The sequence below is a fragment of the Hylobates moloch genome, unplaced genomic scaffold (genome assembly GCF_009828535.3).
Source record: "Hylobates moloch isolate HMO894 unplaced genomic scaffold, HMol_V3 SCAFFOLD_1, whole genome shotgun sequence".
Lineage (NCBI taxonomy): Eukaryota > Metazoa > Chordata > Mammalia > Primates > Hylobatidae > Hylobates > Hylobates moloch.
Genome location: NW_026652276.1, coordinates 200,727 through 225,396, shown reverse-complemented (window position 1 = coordinate 225,396; position 24,670 = coordinate 200,727). Strand labels below are relative to the sequence as shown.

The window sequence follows — 24,670 nt, the reverse complement described above, 5'->3', positions numbered from 1 at the left end:
GCTTTCCTCTGAGGGAAGGGGCGGCGTTGGCGGGGGAGGGACCCAGGGCCCAGGCCCTGACGGAGGGGGCAGCTCGCCCGGGCCATGCGGTGCCGGCCCTCGGCTCAGGCCAGGCTGAGGCCCCGGGGGCTCGGGGTCCGGAGGGAAGGCGCTGAGCCAGACAGGTCCCAAGGAGCCTTCGGGAAGGGGGGGCCTCGTGGCGGCCTGTCCGGGATCCGGCCCGGAGCAGGGGTCGCGTGGGCGCCGCGGCAGCGCCGTCAGGACGGGCGTGAGGTCCCCGGGGCCACGTGTTGGCGTCTGGTGGCCCAGGGGTCGCTGGCAGGTGCGGAGGGGAGACGCCCACCTGGGTGCCCTGGGCCGCACGGCGGGCGGTGGGGCCGGGCACCCCTGCTTCTCCTCGGCCTCCGATCCGCTGCGGCCCTCGGTGCCGCTCGCTGCCAGACGCCGCCGCCACAACCTCCGCCCGGGCCCCGCAGCCAGCCGCCCGCCGGAAGCTGAAAGGCGTGTCCGACCCCGCCCCCGGCCGCGGCCAATCAGCGCGCGCGACTCATGAATAGTGAGCGCGCGGGCACCGCCCCGCCCCCGCCTCCCGCGGCACCGCCCGCCCGCGCAGACCCCGAGCGCGGCCGCGGACGAAGATGGCGACCGCCATGTACCTGGAGCACTATCTGGACAGTAAGCGCGCCCCGCGGGCCCCGCGCCCGCCGCCCACGCGGAGCCCTCCGTGCCGCAGCCCCCCGCGCGCCGGGCACCGCATGCAGACCTCGTGGACTCGGGAGGGCGGCGGGCGCGGCCGGGTGCGACTGGGGGCGCGCGGACGGGGCGGGGCAGGGCCGCAAGGGAGGGGAGGGTGCGGGGGGCGGGCGCGGGGGGTCCCGCCGGCTGGGTCGCGCCGATTCCAAGTGCGTCACGGCGGGGCGGGGCCTGGCGGTGCTGGGCGGGGCTTGCGGCCTCGACCCCGCCCACAGCTTAGGACCCGCCCCTGCCCAGGCCCCGCCTCATCTCCGCCCCCAGCTCCGGCCCCGGCGCCGCCAGGTCCCGCCCGTCCCTGTCCCGTCTGCAGGTGGAGCTGGCGCCCGCTGCGGGGCTCCGGGCCTTGGGGGCTCCGGGGTCCGGGCCTCCGCCTGGCTGTGCGCTCGTGTGCGCCGGCCTCTTGTGTGACCGCGGCTGGGGAGGGCGTGTGGGCCGCGGGGCGTCTCTCCCCGGCACTGGGGACTGCGGCGGGGAGGCGGGGAGGGCGGTGCAGAGTCTGCCCTGGTGGGCGGGCTGTGCTGTTTCCAGGTGGCAGCAGGTCGGCGCCCCCAGCGGCTGAGCGGACGGTGCTTTCCCTCACTTTACACACCAGGGAAGGCCCAGCGCTGCCGAGTAGCCTGCTCAGGGTCTCCCGCTCGTAGAGGGGCAGACTCCAGGCGGGACCCCTGACGTCGGCCCGGGATGGGCACAGCTTTGGGGTCGCGGTGTTTGGGGTTGTGCCGGCTGGCTCTGGAGGGCCCTTGTAGGGGCGCTGCACTGGGGATCCTCATGGTCTTCGGCCTGGCACCCGCCCAGGGGCTGAGACATTGGCGAATGAGCCGTGGCCTGGAGCTGGAGACCCCTGCCCCAGAGGGACGCCCGGTTCTGTCCATGTGCTCCGCTGTCTCGTGGGGGTCTGAGTAGTGGGGGGTTCCCCAGGTAGAAGAGTCAAGCTGGGGAGCACGCTGGAGGGGAGGCCTTCTCTATCCTGGTGCCCAGGCAGTGGGCTGGCCTCCCAAGGAGGGTTGACTGTATGTGTGCCTGGGAGGCTGTGCCAGCCGGGAGGCTGTGCCTCTGTCCTCTAGGGGAGCTGGGAAAACACTGGGGCTGGAAGCGTCAGATGCATAAGATAGAGTAGGTTTACAATGATTGCCTGGTAACTGAACAGCAGATGGGAGGGTGGCCACGACTGGAGGAGGCAGCCCCCCAGGAGCCTGTGTCAGCTGTGCAGGGGGCGGAGGTTGGCCTGGTCTAGGGGGTAAAAATGCAGACGGGAAAGCAGCACGGGGGTCCTCCTGGCAGACTGTCGGAGATGGTTGCGCTAGCCACAGGGACTACTTAAGTAAAATTAAAAATTGAATGGCGTTAGTCCCATTTCCAGTACTCAGCAGCCCCGTATGGCCACCACTGTCTTGGGCAGCTCAGAGAGAGAACATTTTTCTTTTTCTTTTTTTTTTTTTGAAATGGAGTCTCACCCTGTTGCCCAGGCTGGAGGGTGTGATCTCAGCACACTGCAACCTCCGCCTCCCGGGTTCGAACAATTCTCATGCCCTAGCCTCCCTAGTAGCTGGGACTGGAGGTGTGCACCACCGCGCCTGGATGATTTTTGTATTTTTAGTAGAGACGGGGTTTCACCACGTTGGCCAGGCTGGTCTTGAACTCCTGACCTCAAGTGATTTGCCTGCCTTGATCTCCCAAAGTGCTGGGATTACAGGCATGAGCCACCGCGCCTGGCCGAGAGAGAAAACATTTCTATCCTTGCATAAATCGCATGGGCAGCGTGGCTACACTGCTCGATGCACTGGATTTCTGGGTAAAGTGGGGGAAGATCAAGGAGGACCCAGGGGATTTTGGCCTGAACCTTGGAGGATGCTGCTCACTGATGTGGGGTAGTCTAGAGGGTGGGGCCAGGTGGCCTCCCCTGCCTGTGCTGTTGGTTTCCAAGTTTCCCTCTCCCTTCTTTGACTTCTGACAGCTTCTGAAGTGTGCACACAGCCTCTTGTCAGCAGTTTGGTACCTGAGTCTAAAAATGAGATCACAATCCTTCCGCTCCCCAAACCCTAACAGAGACAGAAGACAGAGTGGGCTTGTTATTTTAGACCTTAAGTATAAAACTTCTGGCCAGGCCTGGTGGCTCACGCCTGTAATCCCAGCACTTTGAGAGGCCCAGGTGGGCGGATCACCTGAGGTCAGGAGTTTGAGACAAGCCTGGCCAACCTGGTGAAACCCTGTCTCTACTAAAAATACAAAAACTAGCTGGGCGTGGTGGCAGGTGCCTGTAATCCCAGCTACTCAGGAGGCTGAGGCGTGAGAATCGCTTGAACCCGGGAGGTGGAGGTTGCAGTGAGCCAAGATTGCACCACTGCACTCCAGCCTGGGCAACAAGAGCGAAACTCCGTCTTAAAGGACAAAAAACCTTTGGAGGTGAATTTTTGTCCTGCTGCTGAGAGGTACATGGCTTCTGTGTTTTTGTGTTTCAGGTATCGAGAACCTTCCCTGCGAACTTCAGAGGAACTTCCAGCTGATGCGAGAGCTGGACCAGAGGACGGAAGGTGGGTTCAGGCCTCTCAGTACAGCCAGAACTGGGTTCTGACAGCTGGGAGCCAGCAGCTCCTGAAGGCTGGGGGCAGAGGGTTTTGAGGGGACCCAAGTTCGTGGGGCATTGGCCTAGCCCTGGGCTGTGGGTATCACTCAGTGTCTTGCAGTAGGTGTTGATACCTTTGAAGCCACATTTAGTTTCTTGGGTTCTTACACATATTTGTATCACGTTTTTATAACCATCACCCTTTCCGATCCAAGTATTTATTGCCATTTTTTTCTTTTATAGATTTTTAATTTTCAAAGTGTGTAGTGTGTGCATTGTTTTAAAAGTTTGGTAGTACTTTTTGGCCTTTTGGTGTTTAACTGTTTCTTTTTTTTTGAAACGGAGTCTAGCTTTGTTGCCCAGGCTGGAGTGCAGTGGCGCAATCTCGGCTCACTGCAAACTCTGCCTCCTGGGTTCACGCCATTCTCCTGCCTCAGCCTCCCGAGTAGCTGGGACTGCAGGTGCCCACCACCACGCCCAGCTAGTTTTTTTTGTATTTTTAGTAGAGACGGGGTTTCACTGTGTTAGCCAGGATGGTCTTGATCTCCTGACCTCATGATCTGCCCGCCTCAGCCTCCCAAAGTGCTGGGATTACAAGCGTGAGCCACTGCGCCTGGCCCTAACTCCGTTTCTTTTTTTCTTTTCTTTTCTTTTTTTTTTGAGACAGTCTCACTCTGTCGTCCAGGCTGGAGTGCAGTGGCACGATCTTGGCTCACTGCAACCTCCACCTCCCAGGTTCAAGTGATTCTCCTGCCTCAGCCTCCCGAGTAGCTGGGACTACAGGCACATGCCACCACACCTGGCTAATTTTTTTGTATTTTTAGTAGAGACAGGGTTTCACCATGTTTACCATGTTAGCCAGGATGGTCTTGATCTCCTGACCTCATGATCCGCCTGCCTAGGCCCCCCAAAGTGCTGGGATTACAGGCATGAGCCACCGCGCCTGGCCCTTAAACTCCCTGTTTCTAAACAACATGTTTTTGTTGCTGTTTCTTATTTTATCTCTCGTCAGTTTTAGATGTTGTTCAGCCGTATATGGCACATGCAGCTGTACTCCAGTGGCCCCCACACCCTCACATGCCTGCACCTTGCTCCCCCATCTCCTGGCTGTAGTTTGTCAGAATCTGTGGTGAGACCAGTGATGGGACTTCCACTGGGCAGCTGTGTAGGTACTTTAACACTGAGCCATGCCACCTGCTGTGCTTATATGACCCCTTTGGAATAACTTTGTGTATTTCTTAGAGTTACTCATTGCCCAGTTTGTTGGCTTTGTTTTCTGCGTTCGACCCTTATCTCCCCGGCTGGGCTTTTCCGTGTGGTCTGTCAGGCTATCTACCCTGACAGGTGTATGTGTGCTTTCTTCCTGTGGAGCCATCTGTCCTGGAGGCCACAGTCCTGATTGTTTCTGTGCCGACTGCACACTTGTTGCCCTGAGGTTTTCCTGGGATCTCCTTTCACCCCTCTTCAGTGTGGGACCCTCTTCCCTGAATCTTAAATGTCCTCTTTTTTTCCTTGCTCTCCTGTTTTGATAGAGCCTTTCCTTTGGTAGGTTCCTGAAAAAAAGGAACATAGGAAGGTAGATTTTCTTGGCCAGGCATGGTGGCTCATGCCTGTAATCCCAGCACTTTGGGAGGCTGAGGCGGGCGGATCACCTGAGGCCAGGAGTTCGAGACCAGCCTGATCAACATGGAGAAACCCGGTCTCTACTAAAAATACAAAATTAGCCGGGTATGGTGGCGCGTGCCTGTAATCCCAGCTAATTGGGAGGCTGAGGCAGGAGAATCACTTGAACCTGGAGACGAAGGTTGCACCTGGAGATTGCACCATTGCACTGCACCCTGGGCAACAAGAGCGAAACTCCATCTCAGAAACAAAAAAAAAAAAGAAAAAAAAGGAAGGTAGATTTTCTTGTAACATTGCATGTCTGAAAATGTGTTTGTTCTAGCATCATACTCAGCTGGTAGTTTGGCTGGGTATAGAATCCCAGGTTGACAATTGTTTTCACTCAGGATGTTGGTGGCATTGCTGCCTTGTCTGCTAGCTTCCACGTTGCTGCAGAAAATCTGGTGCTATTTAGATTCTTGGTCCTTTATATGTGTGATCTAGTTTTTTGTTGTTATTCCTATTCAGAAGCTTTTGAGATGTTTCCTTTATCTCTGAAGTTTTAAATTTCATGGTAATGTGTTTTGGTGTGGGGATTTTTTTTTTTTTTTGAGATGGAGTTTCACTCTTGTTGCCCAGGCTGGCATGCGATGGCACGATCTTGGCTCAACACAACCTCTGCCTCCCAGGTTCAAGCGATTCTCCTGCCTCAGCCTCCTGAGTAGCTGGGATTACAGGCATGCGCCACCACACCCTGCTAATTTTTTGTATTTTAAGTATAGATGGGGTTTCTCCATGTTGGTCGGCTGGTCTTGAACTCCTGACCTCAGGTGATCCGCCCACCTCGGCCTCCCAAAGTGCTGGGATTATAGGCATGAGCACCACGCCCGGCCTGGGCACATGTTTTGCAAGACTGAGATAGCTGTGTTCTTTTGCTTAGGTACAGCATCTTGACTAGGGAATATAGAGAGTTATTTTATTGTGAAATGTAACATATATTCAGGAAATGAGTGTGCAACATTTATAGATTGCTTAACAAATATTACCAGGTGAACCTCTCTGTTTTCTGCTACCGAGATGGAGAAATCAAGCCCTTTAGCACCTGAAGGCCTTTGTGACCCTCTTAGTCATGACACCCCTCCTCAAACAAGGGGTGACCATCCTGAGTTTGGTGACAGTCACCTTCCACCTTTAATGTAGTTTTCTTTCTTTCTTTTTTTTCTGAAAAAAAAAAAAAAAAGTCTCGCTCTGCCGTCAGGCTGGAGTGCAGTGGCACGGTCTCGGCTCACTGCAACCTCTGCCTCCTGGGTTCAAGTGATTCTCCTGCCTCAGCCTCCTGAGTAGCTGGGACTATAGGCACGTAACACCACGCCCAGCTAATTTTTGTATTTTTAGAAGAGACGGGGTTTCACCACGTTGGCCAGGATGGTTTCCATCTCAACCTTGTGATCTGCCTGCCTTGGCCTCTCAAAGTGCTGGGATTACAGGCGTGAGCCACCGCACACGGCCCTCAACAGTTTTCTTACCCCTCTAAACCGAAGAGTTAAGAGTTGTGTCTGTTTCTGCCCTTCGTATTAATGGAATCATCCAGTATGTTTTTTGTTTCTTGCTCTTTTTGCTCCATGTCACCTTCTGTGGGAATCATCCGTGTTGCTGTGTGTGGCTGTAGTTTGCTCTTTTTGTTGCTAAGTAGCACTCTGTTGTCTGAAGGGACCACAGCTTATTTCTCCATTTTACTGAGGATTGGACATTTGGGTTGTTTTCTGTTTTCTGCTCTTATGAATGTTTTCCCGTGTGTATTTCTTTAGGTTACATAAGGTTTTTTTAGGGTATTTAAGAGTAGTGTGTTCTTTCTTGACTGCTCTACCAGAAAAAAAGAAAAGAAGCTGGGCGCAGTGGCTCATGCCTGTAACCCCAGCACTTTGGGAGGCCGAGGCGGGCGGATCACGAGGTCAGGAGATCGAGACCATCCTGGCTAACACAGTGAAACCCCGTCTCTACTAAAAATACAAAAAAATTAGCCGGGCGAGGTGGCGGGCACCTGTAGTCCCAGCTACTTGGGAGGCTGAGGCAGGAGAATGGCGTGAACCCCGGGGGGCGGAGCCTGCAGTGAGCCGAGATCGCGCCACTGCACTCCAGCCTGGGTGACAGTGAGACTGTCTCAAAATAAAAAATAAAAAAAAAAAAGAAAAGAAAAAGAAGAGTAGTATGCCAGGTCATAGGAAAGGTGACTACAAATTATTCACACAGGATGTTTGAGAGTCGAGGAGGGCACTGTGACCACTTGCTGTATAATACTCAGAACTGGGACTGTCCTGGGCACGTTGCTATAAAGTCTGCACAGCCACACGATCCCAGAACGGTTCTGCCCACTTGCGCTCCCACCAGCACAGCGTGAGTCCGCGTCAGCCTACATGTTTGCCACAACTTGGTGTTGGCCGACTTTAGTTGTTGCCGGTCTGGTGAGCATATCATGGTGTCTTGTGCAGGGCTAGCTTTTCCCCCATTTCTCCATCAGATAAGAAAGCAGAGATTGACATCCTGGCTGCAGAGTACATCTCCACGGTGAAGACGCTGTCTCCAGACCAGCGCGTGGAACGCCTGCAGAAGATCCAGAACGCCTACAGCAAGTGCAAGGAATACAGTGACGACAAAGTGCAGCTGGCTATGCAGACCTACGAGATGGTGAGGGCGGGGCGGGGGCCACGGCTTTCTCAGTGATGACAGAGTGCCGCTGGCTGCTCAGACCTACGAGATGGTGAGGGCGGGGCGGGGGCCATGGCTCTTCCTCTGACCTCTACTCCTGCCTCTCATGCAACAAAATGTAAAAACTGCCCAGAAATGGGCATAGCCAAGTGGAAGGCTGGCTTTGGTAGCCTGACGCTGCCGGAGGAAGTGCAGATGGGATACACTTCATGTAGGACCATCCCTGTTTTTTTTTTTTTTTTTTTTTTTCTGTGCCCTTTTTGTTTGTGTATCTGCTCGGAGGAACCATTTGGGTTTTTTTTGAGACAGTCTCACTTTGTTGTCCATGCTGGAGTACAGTGGTGTGATTTCAGCTCAGTGCAACCTCCGCCTCCTAGGCTCAAGTAATTCTCGTGCCTTAGCCTCCCGAGTAGCTGGGATTACAGGCATGCAGCACCACACCCAGCTAATTTTTATATTTTTAGAAAAGGTGGGGTTTCACCCTGTTGGCCACTCTGGTCTCGAACTCCTAACTTCAAGTGATCCACCTGCCTCAGCCTCCCAAAATACTGAGATTACAGGCATGAGCCACCGTGCCCGACCTCCAGGTGGCCATATTTTATTATATTTTTTTATTTTAATTATTATTATTTTTTGAGACAGAGTCTTGCTCTATCGCCCAGGCTGGAGTGCAGTGGTGTGATCTCGGCTCACTGCAACCTCCACTTCCTGGGTTCAAGCGATTCTCCTGCCTCAGCCTCCTGAGTAGCTGAGATTATATTTTTGTATTATTTATTTAGTTTTTGAGACAGGGCCTCACTGTGTCGCCCAGACTAGGGTGCAGTGGCATGGTTGCAGTTCACTGCAACCTCCACTTCCAGGCTCAAGCGATTCTCCTGCCTCAGCCTCCTAAATAGCTGGGATTACAGGCGTGCACTACTACCAACAGGCTAATTTTTGTTTTTTGTTTTTGTTGTTTTTTTTTTTGAGACAGAGCTTCGCTCTTATTGCTCAGGCTGGAGTGCAATGCCACGATCTCGGCTCACTGCAGCCTCTGCCTCCCGGGTTCAAGCGATTCTCCTGCTTCAGCCTCCTGAGTAGCTGGGATTACAGGCATGTGCCACCAAGCCTGGCTAATTTTGTATGTTTGGTAGAGATGGGGTTGCTCCATGTTGGTCAGGCTGGTCTCGGAACTCCCGACCTCAGGTGATTCACCTGCCTCAGCCTCCCAAAGTGCTGGGATTACAGGTATGAGCCATTGTGCCTGGCCTGTATTTTTAATAGAGATGGAGTTTTTCCATGTTGGCCAGGCTGGTCTCGAATTCCTGACCTCAAATGATCCACCCACCTCGGTCTCCCAGCGTGCTGGGACTACAGGCGTGAGCCACCGCGCCTGACCTAATTTTTGTATTTTTATTAGAGACGGGATTTTATCATGTTGGTCAGGCTGGTTTTGAACTCCTGACCTCAGGTGATCCACCCACCTCGACCTCCCAAAGTGCTGGGATTACAGGTGTGAGCCGCTGCACCTGGCCTCCAGGTAGCCATATTTTAAAGTAGGATTCAGCGTCAGATATCCCAGGCCTTGTTCACCGCATTTCACAACTCTGCTTCTCATTATTGCCCACACTCATGTCTTTTCCCTAAATGGGATTTATTCCATTGGAATGTCAAAATATGCAGAAAAAGCACAAGACCCTCGCATGGACTTTGAAATAGTGGGCCTTGTTTTAGCAGAGGTTTGTTCATCGGAGACTCAATTAAAGGGCAAGACGGTGTTTCCTGGTGGATTCTTTTGTACATTCGTGATTTCTGAGGTGTTTTGGTTTTACTTTAAGATAAGACTTTGGGTGTCCTTTTGTAGGTGGATAAACACATTCGGAGGCTTGACGCAGACCTGGCGCGCTTTGAGGCAGATCTGAAGGACAAGATGGAGGGCAGTGATTTTGAAAGCTCCGGAGGGCGAGGGTTAAAAAGCAAGTCTGTTAACTTTTTTTCTTTATTTATTACTGTTAACTATGGAGTTTTGAAGAGTCTTGTCACGGTAAATCATTAAAGTATGATCACTAGGGTAAGTATCATATTTGGGTAAACCTTGTCTTGCAGGCTGGGCGTGGTGGCTCACGCCTGTAACCCCAGCACTTTGGGAGGCTGAGGCAGGAGGATCACTTGAGGGTAGCAGTTTGAGACCGACCTGGGCAACATAGCGAGGAGACCTCGTCTCACAAAAAATTTAAAAATTAGCCGGGTGTGGTGGTGCGCACCTGTGGTCCCAGCTACTTGGGAGGCTGAGGTGGGTGGATTGCTTGAGCCTAGGAAGTCAAGACTGTGGTGAGCTATGATTGCTCCATTGCACTCCAGCCAGCCTGGGAGACAGAGCGAGACCCCTTCTTAAAAACAAAACACAAAACTTGCCTTGCTTTAGAGAATTCTATAAAAATAATTTGTGTCTTGATTATTTTTCAGAAGGCCGGGGTCAGAAAGAAAAAAGAGGGTCCCGGGGCCGAGGCAGGAGGACATCAGAGGAAGATACACCAAAGAAAAAGAAGCATAAAGGAGGGTAAGAGGCTTTCCCCCCTTTTTCCCAAAAGAACAAATACCCATAGCCTGTATCCCGGATGTAGAAACACTGATGGAAGCTGAGCCCTGAGTGAAGTGCACACCGTGCGCTGGGTGGTATTCTGGTTCTTATGCTGTGCGCCTGTCGTCAGCCTGTCCTCACCGCAGCCTTTGAGGGGGTGCCGTTGTCAGGGGCGTTTTCAGTGTCGCAGGGACCTGCCCAGGCTTTAGAGCTGCTGTGGTGTGGCTGGGCCTGCACCTGGAGTCTGACTCCAGTGCCTGTCCTCTTAGCCACAGTGTGTGCTGCCCCGCTAGGGACAGTAGGATGGTGAGCAATGTGTTGTTGACAGAGGCCAATGTAAACCACGCTTTAAGTAGCTAGATTTCTGTATATCTGTCAGTTATTTTATGTGTCAATATATAGTTTGCATATATTCATTGTTTATTATGTGGCCACATTTATTAAATAGACATGTCATTTAACTTGAAGTTTTTTGAGATACTTTATTTATTTATTTATTTATTTTTTTGAGACGGAGTCTCGCTCTGTCGCCCAGGCTGGAGTGCAGTGGCGCAATCTTGGCTCACTGCAAGCTCCGCCTCCCGGGTTCACGCCATTCTCCTGCCTCAGCCTCTCCGAGTAGCTGGGACTACAGGCGCCCGCCACCACGCCCGGCTAATTTTTTCTGTATTTTTAGTAGAGACGGGGTTTCACTGTGGTCTCGATCTCCTGACCTCGTGATCCGCCCGCCTCGGCCTCCCAAAGTGCTGGGATTACAAGCGTGAGCCACCGTGCCCGGCCAAGAGATACTTTATTTAAAGCATTCTCCCACTGACACCCTCCCTGCCAAAGGTATTGTATACCCTCCAAAGAGATTGTAGTATTACCTCAGAGGAGTGACATTTAGACTAAAGAGAAAATGCTGAAATGCCACGAAGCCTCTATGGAGATGATTCTCACAGGGGGAGGGGTCAAAGAGTGTAAGTTTTGGGCATGGTGGCTCGTGCCTATAATTCCAGCACTTTGAGAGGCCAAGGTGGGAGGATCACTTGAGCCCAGGAATCTGAGACCAGTCTGGGCAACAAAGTGAGACGCCCCCATCTCTACAAAAAAATAGAAAAAATTAGCTGAGTGTGGTGGCGTGGGCTGTAGTCCCAGCTACTAGGGAAAGCTGAGCTGGGAGGATCATGAGCCATGATCGCACAACTACATTCCAGCCTGGGCCACAACATGAGACTCTGTCTCAAAAAATAAATAAATAAATAAATAAAGAGAAAAAAAAGTTCTTCTTGACAAAAAAGGGACAATTTTCATTTTTTTTTTTTTTTTTTTTTTTTTTTTGAGATGGGGTTTCACTCTTGTTGCCCAAGCTGGAGTGCAATGGTGCCATCTCGGCTCACTGCAACCTCTGCCTCCTAGGTTCAAGCGATTCTCCTGCCTCACCCTCCTGGATAGCTGGAACTACAAGTGCATGCCACCATGCCCGGCTAAGTTTTTGTATTTTTAGTAGAGATGGGATTTCACCATGTTAGCCAGGCTGGTCTCAAACTCCTGACCTCAGGTGATCCACCTGCCTCGGCCTCCCAAAGTGCTGGGATTACAGGCGTGAGCCATCACACCCGACCCAATTTTCAGTTTTTTGTTTGTTTGTTTGTTTGTTTTTGAGATGGAGTCTTGCTCTGTCAGTCAGGCTGGAGTGTGATGGCGCAATCTCGGTTCACTGCAAACTCTGCCACCCAGGATCAAGCAGTTCTCCTCCCTGAGCCTCCCAAGTAGCTGGGACTACAGGTGCATGCCACCACACCCAGCTAATTTTTTTTTATTTTTGTAGAGATGAGGTTTCACCTTGTTAGCCAGGATGGTTTTGATCTCCTGACCTCGTGATCCACCCGCCTTGGCCTCCCAAAGTGCTGGGATTACAGGCGTGAGCCACCATGCCCAGCCCCAATTTTCAGTTTTTTTTAGCTAGTGCTTAGCCTTTTGGCTGGGCACAGTGGCTCATGCCTGTAATTGCAGCACTTTGGGAGGCCAAGGCAGGTTAATCACCTGAGGTCAGGAGTTCAAGACCAGCCTGACCAACATGGTGAAACCCCATCTCTACCAAAATGCAAAATACTTAGCTGAGTGTGGTGGCAGCTGCCTGTAATCCCAGCTACTTGGGAGGCTGACGCAGGGAGATTGCTTGAACCCGGGAGGTGGAGGTTGCAGTGAGTCAAGATCACACCACTGCACCCCAGCCTGGGTGACGGAGCGAAACTCCATCTCAAAAAAAAAAAAAAAAAATCCCAACAGTCTTGTATTGTAAAGTAGTGCACAGATACAGAAAACCGCACAGAACAAACATGGTTTAATTAATTTCCGTAAAGTGAAGATCTTTGTAAGCAGCACCTAGTCAGTGATTAACTGCTGCTGGAAGGCCTTCCATGTGCCCTGTTAAAATCATAAACTCCTCCTGCCCCCAAATAAACATGATCCAGATTTCTATAGTGTTTATTTCCTCGTTTCATTAATAGTTTTATAGTGCATTCCTAGACACTATACATTATAGTTTAGTCCTGCTGTTTTTCTAACCTTTTAAGTTAACTTTATTAAGAAATAATTCACATACAATAAAATGTTATTCTAAGTGTACAGTTTGATGTTGCATTCAGTTCCTTTAAAGTTATGGAAGTATTCAGGCTTTCTATTTCTTCTTGAGTCAGTTTTGGAAAAAATCTGTGTCTTTCTTTTTTTTTTTTTTTTTTTTTTGAGATGGAGTCTCGCTCTGTCGCCCAGGCTGGAGTGCAGTGGCGCAATCTCGGCTCACTGCAAGCTCCGCTTCCTGGGTTCACGCCATTCTCCTGCCTCAGCCTCTCTGAATAGCTGGGACTACAGGCGCCCGCCACCACGCCCGGCCAATTTTTTTGTATTTTTAGTAGAGACAGGGTTTCACTGTGGTCTTGATCTCCTGACCTCGTGATCCGCCTGCCTCGGCCTCCCAAATTGCTGGGATTACAAGCGTGAGCCACCGCGCCCGGCAAATCTGTGTCTTTCAAGAAATTTGTTTCATGTAAATTGTCAGATTTTTTTGACATCGGGTTGTTAATAATTTTGCATTATTATGGTTCTGATGTGGTGTCTGTTATGATGACCCCTCTTTCAGTCCTGATATTGGTAATTTATGTTTCTCTCATTTTGTCTTGATCCTTTTTTTTTTTTTTTTTCCTGAGGCAGGGTCTAGCTGTGTCACCTAGGCTGGAGTGCAGTGGCATGCACATGGCTCACTGCAGCCTCCACCTCCCCGTCCCCAGGCTCAAGCGATTCTCCCACCTCAGCCTCCCGAGTAGCTGGGACCACAGACACGCCCACTATGCCTGGCTAATGTTTTGTAGAGACAAGGTTTCATCATGTTGCCCAGGCTGGTCTCAAACATCTGGGCTCAAGCAGTCCGCCTGCCTCAACCTCTCAGTGTGTTGAGATTACAGGCGTGAGCCACTGCGTCTGGCCGTCTTGATCTTTTTAGAGAACTAGCTTTTAGTTTCATTATTTTTATTGTTTTCTCTATTTTTTTGTTTGCTATTGCATTTGTTTCTACTCTCTATTTCCTTTTTCCTACTCGGGTTTACTTTGCGTATACTATTCTAGCTTTTTAAGGTGGAAGTAGCTTGGATAATTGATTTTTATATCTTCCTTGTTCTAATTATTTTTGTTGCACTCCACAAATTTTGATAATTATGATTTTGATATAATTTTGATATTGTTTTTAATTTTTATTTTGTTTACCTATTTAAAATATTTTAGAATGTTTTTCTTGTTTTTTGAAATGAGGTCTTACTCTGTCACCCAGGCTGGAGTGTAGTGGCACGATCTTGGCTCATTGCAGCCTCCACCTCCTGGGCTCAAGAGATCCTCCCACTTCGGCCTCCCAAGTAGCTGGGATGACAAGTGCATGCCACCATGCCTGGCTAATTTTTTATATTTTTGGTAGAGATGTAGTTTCGCCGTGTTGCCCAGGGTGGTCTTAAACTCCAGAGCTCAAGTGATCCACCCACGTTGGCCTCCCAAAGTGCTGGAATCGAATTTTTGTGTGTGTGTGTGAGACGGAGCCTCACTCTGTTGCCCAGGCTTGAGTGCAGTGGTGTGATCTTGGCTCATTGCAACCTCCGCCTCCTGGGTTCAAGCAATTCTCTTGCCTCAGCCTCCTGAGTAGCTGGGATTACAAGCACGTATCACCATGCCTGGCTAATTGTTTTTTGTATTTTCAGTAGAGACAGGGTTTCACCATGTTGGCCAGGCGGGTTGTTGTTGTTTTTGTTTTTTTGTTGTTTTTTTTTTTCGGAGACGGAGTCTTGCTCTGTTGCCCAGGCTGGAGTGCAGTTTTCAATGGCGTGATGTTGGCTCACTACAACCGCTGCTTCCCAGGTTCAAGCGATTCTCATGCCTCAGCCTCCCCAGTAGCTGGGATTATAGGTGTGTGCCACCACACCTGGTTAATGTTTTTGTATTTTTAGTAGAGACAGGTTTTCACCAGTTTGGCCAGGCTGGTCTCGAACCCCTGACCTCAAGTGATCCGCCTGCCTCGGCCTCCCAAAGTGCTAGGATTACAGGCGTGAGCCACCGCCCCGGCCCATGTGTTTTAAGGATTGTTCTAGTGTGTGCACTCAGTTTCCTTAAGTGACCACAGTGAACTTCAGATATTACACTATTCGACGTTTAACATGAGGCTTTGTGCTGTTGTCCTTCGTTTTGCTTCTGCATGTGATCTGAGCTTCACAATACATGTTATTACCTTAGATGCAAACCACTGATTATGTTAAACACATTTTAAAATATATGTGGAATGTAAAGATGTCGAACTCACAGAAGTAGAGAGTAGAATGGTGGTCAGGCGCTGGGGTGGTCAGGGCAGATGTTGGATACAGAATTTCATTTATATAGGAGGAATAAGTTCAAAAGATCTGTTTTACAACATGGTGACTATAGTTAATAACAATATAGTCTCAAAAAAATGTGTAGATTTTAAGTGTTCTCGCCACGAAAGTCACCCCATATATAGTTACCCCATATAGTTGCCATTTCTGTTTCTGGTAACCTTCATTTTTTTTTTTTTTTTTGAGACAGTCTTGCTCTGTGGCCCAGGCTGGAGTGCAGTGGTATGATCTCAGCTCACTGCAACCTCTGCCTCCTGGGTTCAAGTGATTCTCGTGCCTCAGCCTCCTGAGTAGCTGGGATTACAGGCACCCACCACCACACCTAGTTAATTTTTGTATTTTTAGTAGAGATGGGGTTTCGCCATGTTTGCCAGGCTGGTCTCAAACTCCTGTCCTCCAGTGACCCTCTCACCTCAGCCTCCCAAAGTGGCGGGATTACAGGCATGAGCCACTATGCCTGGCCCAACTATTATTTCTTAATATTTATTTTATTTTCTTTCTTTAAAAATTTTTTTTTCCATACATATTCTGCTTATATATATTTCTTTATGTGGATGCAAATTTCTGTCTTGTCATTTCTCCTCTGCTGAAGAACTTTACATTTTTTACAGTACATGTATGCTGATGGTGATGAATTCTCTCAGTTTTTGTTTCTCTGAAAATGCTTTTATTTCACTGCATATAGAATTTTAGGTTGACCTTTTTTTCTTTTATCACTAAAGATGTTCTCTCATCTTCTTCTGTCTTTCATTGATTCTGATGATAAATTAGTGAGAATGATTATTTTTGGTGGTTTCTTGGTTTTTTTTGCTTTTAAGATTTCTCATTGTCACTGGCTCTTAATAGTTTGGTTATGAGGTGTATTGGTGTGATTTTTTGTGTATATTTTGCGTGGAACTTGTTGAGTATCTTTGAACTGTTGGTTTATACTTTGCATCAAATTTGGAAAATTTTCAGACAGTTCTTCCAATATGTTTGTGCTCTCCTTTCTCGTCTTCCTGCTATCCAGTTCCCTGTGTGTTCTGTAGCTTAGATTTTCTCACAGCTCACTGAGGCTCTGCTTACTTTCTGTAAGCTTTTTTATTTCTGTACTTCAGTTTGATTTATTTCTATTACTTTATGTATTTATGAGACAGGTTCTGGCTCTGTCACCCAGGCTGGAGTGCAATGGTGCAGTGTCGGCTCACCGCAGCCTCCGCCTCCCGGGTTCAAGCCATTCTCCCGCCTCAGCCTTCCAAGTAGCTGGGATTACAGGTGAGCGTCACCGCACTCGGCTAATTTTTGTATTTTTAGTACAGGGTTTCAGCATGTTGGCCAGGCTGGTTTCAAACTCCTGGCCTCATGTGATCCGCCCAGCTCGGCCTCTCACCTGCCCTTTCCTCCCTCCCTCCCTCCCTCCCTCCCTTCCTCCCTCCCTTCCTTCCTTCCTTCCTTCTTTTCTCTCTCGCTGTTTTTTCTGCGAAGGTCTTGCTTAGTCGCCCAGGCTGGAGTGCACTGGTACAATCTTGGCTCACTGCAAGCTCCGCCTCCCGAGTTCAAGTGATTCTCTGCCTCAGCCTCCCACGTAGCTGGAATTACAGGCGCGTGCCACCATGACTGGCTAATTTTGTATTTTTAGTATAGACAGGGTTTCACTGTGTTATGCAGGCTGGTCGCGAACTCCTGTGCCACCATTCCTTGGTAACCAGCTTTTAAAAAAACATCATCAGCCCTATTTCCCTGCTGAGTGTACGTGTCTTATGATTTGTTATTAGCTGTCTGACCTTAGGTATAAAGGAAGCGTGGAGAGGGAAATTTCTGTTCTCCCCAGGAGGTATTCATTCTGTTTTAGTCCAGGCCAGTAGGGCTGGGGGCCTGGGGCCAGGCAGGGTCTCAGCTTCACCTCCACCCACACCCCTTGAGGACCTTGAGATTTCCTCTCTGGCCTCCTGCCCCAGCGGCTTCCGCAGTTGGTAGAAGTGCGGGGGAGGAGACCGGCGGTGCCGAGCAGACCCCTTCCTCGAGAACTCGGAGGTTGCAGGGATTTTCCTTCTGCTTTTAGTTGCTCTGTGCAGCCTCTGGACTATAAATGTCGGTGGGGACGCGGCCGCCATGTGTGGCTGTGTGGGCTCAGCGTGGCCCAGTGGCCAGCCCAGCCCTCGCTCAGTGCGTGAGGCAGGCGGACGCCCCCCAGCCCCCAACCTCCGCCTCCGGCTGCAGGTCCTCCAGCTCTGTTGCTCCACAGCCCCCAGCCCTCGCTCAGTGCGTGAGGCAGGTGGACACCCCCTAGCCCCCAACCCCCACTCTGGCTGCAGGTCCTCCAGCTCTGTCGCTTCACAGCTCCCGGCATCTTTGAGAAGGTGGTTTTTGTGACTTGCTGGGTTTTGTGTTTTCTAACTCAGTGGCAACAGCGTTCTGAGTCTTCCTGCTCCTTCCTGCTCGGAACCTGAAGGTCCTGTCCCGACTGTGCCTTTTCTGCGTGAAAGTGGGACTCCTCCTGGTCTCCTCCTCACCCAGTGCTGTTTCTCAAGGGTATGCTAGGCATAAGGAATGCAGGCACTGGGGGTCCTCGTGGTGGTGAAGGAGACTCCAGCTCCCTGTTGGGGTCAGGGCTTCCTCCCTGAGGGCTCTGCCCTGCTTCGGAGACCTCAGGAACAGCCAGCACCTCTGCAGACACAGGAAGATCCACTGTGGCCACATGACCTTTCCTGTCAGCACTGTTTAGCAGCAATGCGGAGCCTGGGAGCTCAGCGCTGCCTGCCGGGCAGCTTGCAGTAGTGACAGATGAGAAGGGTGATCACCGATGGCGTCAGTTGCGGGGCCCCTGCGGCTCTGGATCTAGCTTGTGTGTGAATCTCTTTCTTCTCTGTGCCCTCAAGTGGCAGTGCTGCTCCTGTCCCATTGCAAGACGTCAAGATGGGCTGGTAAGGCCAGCTCTGAAGCTGGGCTCTGATGCCCAAGGCACCAAGCAGGCCCCTTCCAGAGGGACAGGAGGCTGGTGCAGGTGGGCAGACGGGTCATCCTGAGGACCAGTCGGTTGGACCCAAAGCCTGGCTTGCCGGGGGCGGCAGTGTGCACTCGTGTGCCTCCAAGGGCATCCTGGGTGTGCGCAGTAGCCCGCCCGCCCCTGGGCTCTGGAGTTCCGTGGCGTGCGTCCCTGACCCAGCAGCACAGTGGGTTTTCACGCCGCTCGTGGTCACACTGTGGGGCCAGGCCGCTCTGCCTCAAGGCGGGTCCTGTTTCCTGCTGGGGACCCGGGAGCACATGCCATCCTGTCCCTGTGGCCTGCCCTGTTCAGGCCCGTTCCCCACGTGCCCGGGGCTCTTCCTGGAATGCAGTGTTCCTAGACTGCACGGATGCTCCGTGTCTCATCTGAGACCCCGTGACCTGAGGCTGCCCCCTGCACTGTTGCTGCCCTGTGGCCTTGCTCTGGCGAGGCAGAACCTGTGTGTGTGGATGAAGGGCAGTGTCACCTGTAGCACCTGGAATCCCAGAGCTTGGACAGGCAGCCAGCCCCCTGCTAGGAGCTACGTGGAGTGCTGGGAAGCCATCGGGGCCGGGTGCGGAAGGGCTTGCTGGCACCGTCTAGCGAGGGGTGCCTGCCACACCCTGGGGAATTAGCACAGAGGGTGCCTCTTGTGGCAGTGGTGCCGAAGGGAGTCAGCAGCCGCTGACAATTGGGGTCACCCTGGCCTGTGCAAGGGACAGGGCTCCCCATGGCCTACTGGTTGCCTCCCTCAGGGTTGCTAGCAGCACTCCCTGGCCACACGCCATGGCGCTCCCTCAGGCGAGACTGGAGAGGCCAATGAGGCCTGCACACTGGCCTCACCTTCTGGGGTGCCCTTGCTGGGCGGTCCCCTCAGGCCCCCGGCCGTCTCACAGCCGTCAAATCTGGCCAGCGCCCTCGAACCTGGTGATGCTGAGACACAGGTCAAGTAGCAGCTCAAGATGTCGGGTCGGGCTCTGTGGACAGAATTGGACTCGGCACAGAAGAGGAGGGCGTCAGAGAGCGTTTCGGGGACGGCTGGCAGCAGAGGGTGCTGCCCTGCTCTCCGCGGGTGAGAGGTGACTCGAGACCGCAGGAGCCCCTTGGAGGTGAAGCCACAGGTGGCATCCCGGAATCGGCAGGAGGCTGAGACGTAGACCCTTGCGAGCCGCTGCCGGAGGACAGACCCGAAGACTGCTTGAGACTTGCTTGAGTGCAGTGTCGGCAGCACCTGGACCTGGACTTGGGACACTGATGGATTTCAGCTCTAAAGAGAAAGCCCTGTCTATTCCCAGACAGAGAGAAAGAGCAGAAGAGCAGATTACCCGCAAAGGACAGACTTAGGTGGGCGCCCCTGTGCCCTCTGGCAGCGGGGAGGCCGGGTGCATGCAGAGCCCGAGTGTGTGTGTATGTGCACAGGCAATTGCAAAGGTACAGAAAAGCTGCAGACGGGTATCTAAGGAAAAGCTGAGTGTTGATTCCCTCTGGGACCCAGACTTCTGCTCCTTGGCTTTCCGCAATCATGACTGTTTTTCTCACGGCCACATTCCTCCTGCTAACCTGCCGTGTTTACATAGCAACTGGATATTCTTGGGTTGGAGGGTGGGATAGGGAAGATACTTTTTCTTTCTGTACTAATGGGAATACACTGTCTATAGTACCTGCAGCTTGTAAGTTTATTTGAAAAATACTGAAATATAAAAGTGTAAATTTCCCCCTAAGTGCATCCCTTTCAAGCGGGGAAGTCTGCACCTGAGGTCTGTGGTCCTGGCGGGGCGGCCGTGGTGCTACAGGTGGCAGGCTTGGAGGGAGGCATCGACAGGGTGGAACGCCCGCCAGGCTGCTGCGTAGAAACCCATGTGGGAGCTGATGGGGATGGGGGAGTGACAAGGATGGCGTGTGGTCGGAAGGGGCCCGGTGCCAGGTGGACAGCTGGGTGGGTGGTGGGCGGGCCGGGGAGTGTGTGGGGAGCTGCTGGTTGAGTCAGCATTGGGGCAGAGGTGCCTGAGTAGGTGCGTGGAGGGCCCGGGCGCAGGACGCACGGCTGTTCTCTTGGGAGGAGGTCACAGTTACGGGAGAGCTGTTGACTGTGCGGGCTGCTCTGACACCCGTCAGTCTGGGGTGGGAGGCTGGCAGGCTTCTCTCAGGTGTCAGCCGTCTGCTGGCGGAGATGACATGTGCTTGTTTCCAAAGGGGCCGGGGTCTTTGGAGGGATGGCCCAGAAGTGGGGTGAGTCCAGAGGTCCCGGGGGAGTCCCGTCTGGGAGGAGGGACCAAGATGAGTGTGGACTCGTCCCCAGAGAGGGACCAGAATCCCGGTGCTGTGGGTGAGTGCTGCGCTTCACGGCCTCTTGGGGGCCCTCTGTGCCCCCATGTCCCCACCTGGGTCCGAAGGTGGGGACGAGGTCTCCACCCCTCTGCTGCCAGCTGCTGCTGTTCCTGGATTTTTGTGGGTAACAGTGTTCTTTCTAGCATCAGCTGACAATCTGTTCATATCCTTAATGATTTTCTTGCTGCGCCTTAGAACATTGCGTGTTCAGAGGGGTTATTGAGGTTTTGAAAATGTGTGCTCCAGGAAGAAAACGTCCACAAGGTGTGTATTCAGTTAGTGCATGACCGCAGTGGCCGGCCCTGGAGTTGCATTCATTTCTAAAGCACAGTGGGAAAATGGAAGCAAGCTTATTCGTTATGTGTCACGCAGAGCACGGTACCAATTTCCCCCTTGGGATGACTGTCTTCACAGTTTTGGGGTGAGGGGGCCTTAAGTCAGAGACAGAAGGGCCCGTGGTATCCGTGCCGTCTCACTTCCGCTGTGGCCTTCAGCGGTGCCTGTGCCCTGTCTGCTGCAGGTCTGAGTTCACTGACACCATCCTGTCCGTGCACCCCTCCGACGTGCTGGACATGCCCGTGGACCCGAATGAACCCACGTACTGCCTGTGCCACCAGGTCTCCTACGGGGAGATGATTGGCTGTGACAATCCAGACGTGAGTGTCACCTGCGGGATTCGCGCCGTGGGGCGGGGTCTTGTGTGTGTAGGGGGGCTGGTGGGTGTTGGCATTTCTTGTGTTTCGTGTACAGAACAGGAGGCGTGTTGACTGCGGTTTCTCCCTTTACTTTGCAGTGTCCGATTGAGTGGTTTCACTTTGCCTGCGTGGACCTCACCACGAAACCCAAAGGAAAATGGTGAGTGTGGGGACGCTCGCTCTGTTTTCCCCCAGCCTGCTGGGTGTTGCGCTGCTGGCCTCCCCGGGAGAAGGTGCTAGATGGCAGAATCTTGCCGGGCTTAGCGGGGCGCGGTAGCCATGTAGGCATGCCCCACGGTGGCCTCAAGGAGTGTGGCTGGCTGCTCTGCGTGTGGCTTTTTCCCCCCTTTGCTGCTGTGCCTGTCCGAGCTGGCAGAGGGATGCCGTCACCCAGGGATGGCGGTTACCAGGTTACGTAATATTCACGTTAACGGCCCCTCGTGAAGGACAATGAGAGGTTCTTGTCCCCTAGGGAAATTTGGGAAAGAGAGCATGAGCTGTGAGCCCTGAAGCCGGGGCGTGGATCTAGGGCTCTGCCCCTGGCTTTGTCTAGTGGAGAAGCCGCGGGTGCCAGGAGCATTTTCACTTCCTGACCCTTGCATCCCCTTGGCAATGGCAACTTTCTGCATTGTTGTTCCTCAGATTTCATTTAAATAAAAACCTGTAGTCTGGGCAACATCGGGAGACCCCAACTCTACAAAAAATACAAAAATTAGCTGGGCGTGGTGGTGCGTGCCTGTGGTCCCAGCTACCTGGGAGGCAGAGGCGGGAGGATGGCTTGAGCCTGGAAGTCCGAGGCTTCAGTGAGCTGAGATCATGCCGCTGCACTCCAGCCTAGGCGAGAGAGCAAGGCCCTGTCTCAAATAAATAAATAAAAAGATAAAAACCTGGCTTTGTTTGCCTGTGCTGAAAATCTAAAAATGGATATATATGTTCCGAAAATGAAATCAGAATGTGCTCTTCTGTGTGGCACTCCGAGGTCATCGCGGCAGCGTGTTTGAAACTCCGGCAGACTCGCCCGAGTTGGTAAGAGCCAGTTATCCTTGGTGTTCGGTGTGGGGACACAGGGAAAGGATGCTGTGTCTCAGAGGCTGGCCAAGCTCACGGTGTCACGGTGACACAGGCTGTCCTGTCACTGGTGCCCCACACCGTGCGGCTGGGGGACGGTGTACCGAGGGTTTTGAGAAGGGGTACGGAGGCTGTTAGGGCGGAGGGCCCTGGGCAGGCTTGGGCCTGGGCCAGGCAGGGGTTGACGGTTGCCGTCACATGCGAGTGGGCTGCCTCCTGTGTGGGGAACCTATGGAATGTCCTCTGTGGTCGGCAGCTGCCTCTGTTCAGGAGCCCTTTGTGCGTGTGGTTCCAGAACTTGCTCAGAGTCACCAGGGAGCACTTGTGAGACGGCAGCTTCCAGGGCCAGTGCGGGGTGCCCGGCTGGGTTTCCGTGGGCCTGAGGGGCTGCCATGCTCATGCGTGCTTGGTCCCTGCAGCCCCCACAGACTCCAGACAGAGGGCACCAGCGACCCTGCCATCAGCCGGGGAAGGAGGACCCAACTGTTCAGGAGGAACTCCTGGGTGTCAAATCGGTTTTGCTCATTGATGTGTATCTGTCAACTTCAGAACCGGCGTCCTGCATAGAGCCGCACGTGCATCGGCGCGTTTTCCCTGAAGGAGGGCCGCAGCCCCACTGCGTGTGCCTCTCCTGGTGCCCTCCTGCTGGCGTGCAGCAGCCCTAGGAGACAGGGGGAGGTGGGCCCTGGGCACCCTGCGCGCTGGCAGAAATGGCGCCCAGAGCCTCATTGCGCCTTTCTTGTCACAGGTTCTGTCCGCGGTGTGTCCAGGAAAAGAGGAAGAAGAAGTAGGAGGAGCTGTGTGCCCGGATCCGAGGAGCAAGTTAATCTATTCCTTCGTTCGTGTTGCAATATTTCCCTTCGTTTTAAAACTACCTTGTTCGGTTGATACTTAGTAACTCAGTGGCCAGTTGAAATGCTGGATGTTTCCTAGAACAAGAACCCACCAAACCCTGTTCGCACAGAAGGGCGACCTTGCGGGGACTCGCCACCGCGACGTTAGTGTGGCTTTTACAGGACTTCCCCCGAGTGTCAGCAGGGAGCCCCGGCGGACGTGGGCGGGCGCTCTGAGCTCGGGCTGCCCGGCCAGGCGTGCGGGCGGGGACGTGGTAACCTGGTCCACGGCAACCTGGTCCACGGCCGCCGCTCTGCAGCGTGCAGCGCCACCGTCGCATAGCTTTCCTGTGGTTTTCTAGGACTGTTTGGTACAGCCCGGGCTCCGCGTGCCCCAACCGCTGGAGCACACCTGCCACTGAGAGGCGCGTGTGGGGCCATTGCCGTGGCGGCCGGCTGCCCTCCTCACACTCAGCTCCGTGGCGCATCCGGCCACCATGCACTCCTGCGTGGGGCGCCTCTGACAGGCCCAGGAGGGCTGGGGGCTCTTCCCCGGAGGAAGTGGTCTCCGCCTCACTGTGCGCTGCCTTTTTAGCTTGGACTTCAGTCCTCCCTCGGGGGATTCACCTCTGGAGTAAACGGCTCTTCATTAGCTTGGAGTAGCTGTGGGTCCTGTGACCAGCGCCCACAAGACCCTGTGCAAAAGCTGGGCTGATGTTCCGTTTCTCTGGGAATTGGTGACGTTTTTACTGTGAAGATGAAATTATCGTAATAGCATGAAGATCGTGGGTCTGTGTGTCTGTGAAGTGAGTCCCGTCTGCCAGGAGCTGACGAACCACGGATGCGTCTGCCTGTGCTGTGCATTCCCAGGCCCGCGGCTCCCGTTCAAGGGGACTCCGATGTGAATTTGTTGTGAATTTATTGTGCCACAATAGCAGTTCTGGAATGAAGCTAGGAAACTCGAGTGTGCTTTTTGTTTAATTAGCGTTCACCAAGCTGAGCCGGAGCCATCCTTTCGGTGGTAGTTGGGGAAGGCCGTGCAGATTTGCTCTGCTGAGATGCATTGGTGATGGTGCCCAGCCTGCGGTTCCCGACAGCATCGCAGGCTCTCGGAAATCCTCTCCTGTGCCTTTAGAGGAAGGAGAGGATTCCTGAGGAATGCAGGGAAGCCTGTTTCTGTCCTCACACCACAGAAAGAAACCTGAGGGAAAACTGAGACGTGAGGTTCCCAATTTAAGAAAAGCCTGGTTTTCTTCATGGTGGGGGGCCATTTGGAATGACAGTCTCACTTCCTTCTGATGGCTACAGCTATATCTTTTCCTCCTGTGTTTAATGTTTCACTAGGGAGAGGAAATAAAGCGGAAGGAACGTGTGAAGCTCGGTGTCTCAGACGGGGCCCCCCCCTCGAGAAGGTAGTCAGTGAGTGAGAACGAGAACAAGAACATCCTGAACAGTCCTGGTTGGGATGGTGTCCACATTCATGTTCTGCGGTTCTTGAACACACGGATGTCTCTGGGCCGCCTGTCCTTTTCCGAGGGTGTGGGTGGGAGTGGATCCTCCGGCGCAGGTGCCAGGCAGGTGCAGGCGGGCGGTCGGCCACTGCTGCTGCTCGTCCCTGCCAGTGTCTGGGGCCTGAAGGGGCTCCCTCCAAGCGGTGCCTTCCTGCGGCTTAGAAGGGAAAGCGCCAGAGAGGGCAGGCTACAGTGCT

General features: G+C 53.0%; 1 protein-coding gene across 8 annotated transcripts; it reads left to right on the top strand.

Moving 5' to 3' along the window:
* The first annotated feature begins 604 nt into the window (after positions 1–604).
* Positions 605–23,912, top strand: ING5 (inhibitor of growth family member 5). Of its 8 annotated transcripts, none has more exons than XM_032761119.2 (9): positions 605–675; positions 3,213–3,284; positions 7,437–7,603; positions 9,468–9,579; positions 10,070–10,163; positions 20,887–21,022; positions 21,160–21,221; positions 22,041–22,087; positions 22,549–23,912. In XM_032761119.2, exons 1-8 carry the CDS (start codon positions 639–641, stop codon positions 22,060–22,062), a joined length of 702 nt encoding a protein of 233 aa, XP_032617010.1. In that variant the 5' UTR covers positions 605–638; the 3' UTR covers positions 22,063–22,087; positions 22,549–23,912. The 8 variants fall into 8 exon arrangements, with proteins under 8 accessions (XP_032617010.1, XP_032617018.1, XP_032616991.1 ...); XM_032761127.2 differs by having other exon boundaries at positions 22,878–22,890; XM_032761100.2 differs by lacking the exon at positions 22,041–22,087 and having other exon boundaries at positions 22,878–23,912.
* Positions 23,913–24,670: the final 758 nt, after the last annotated feature.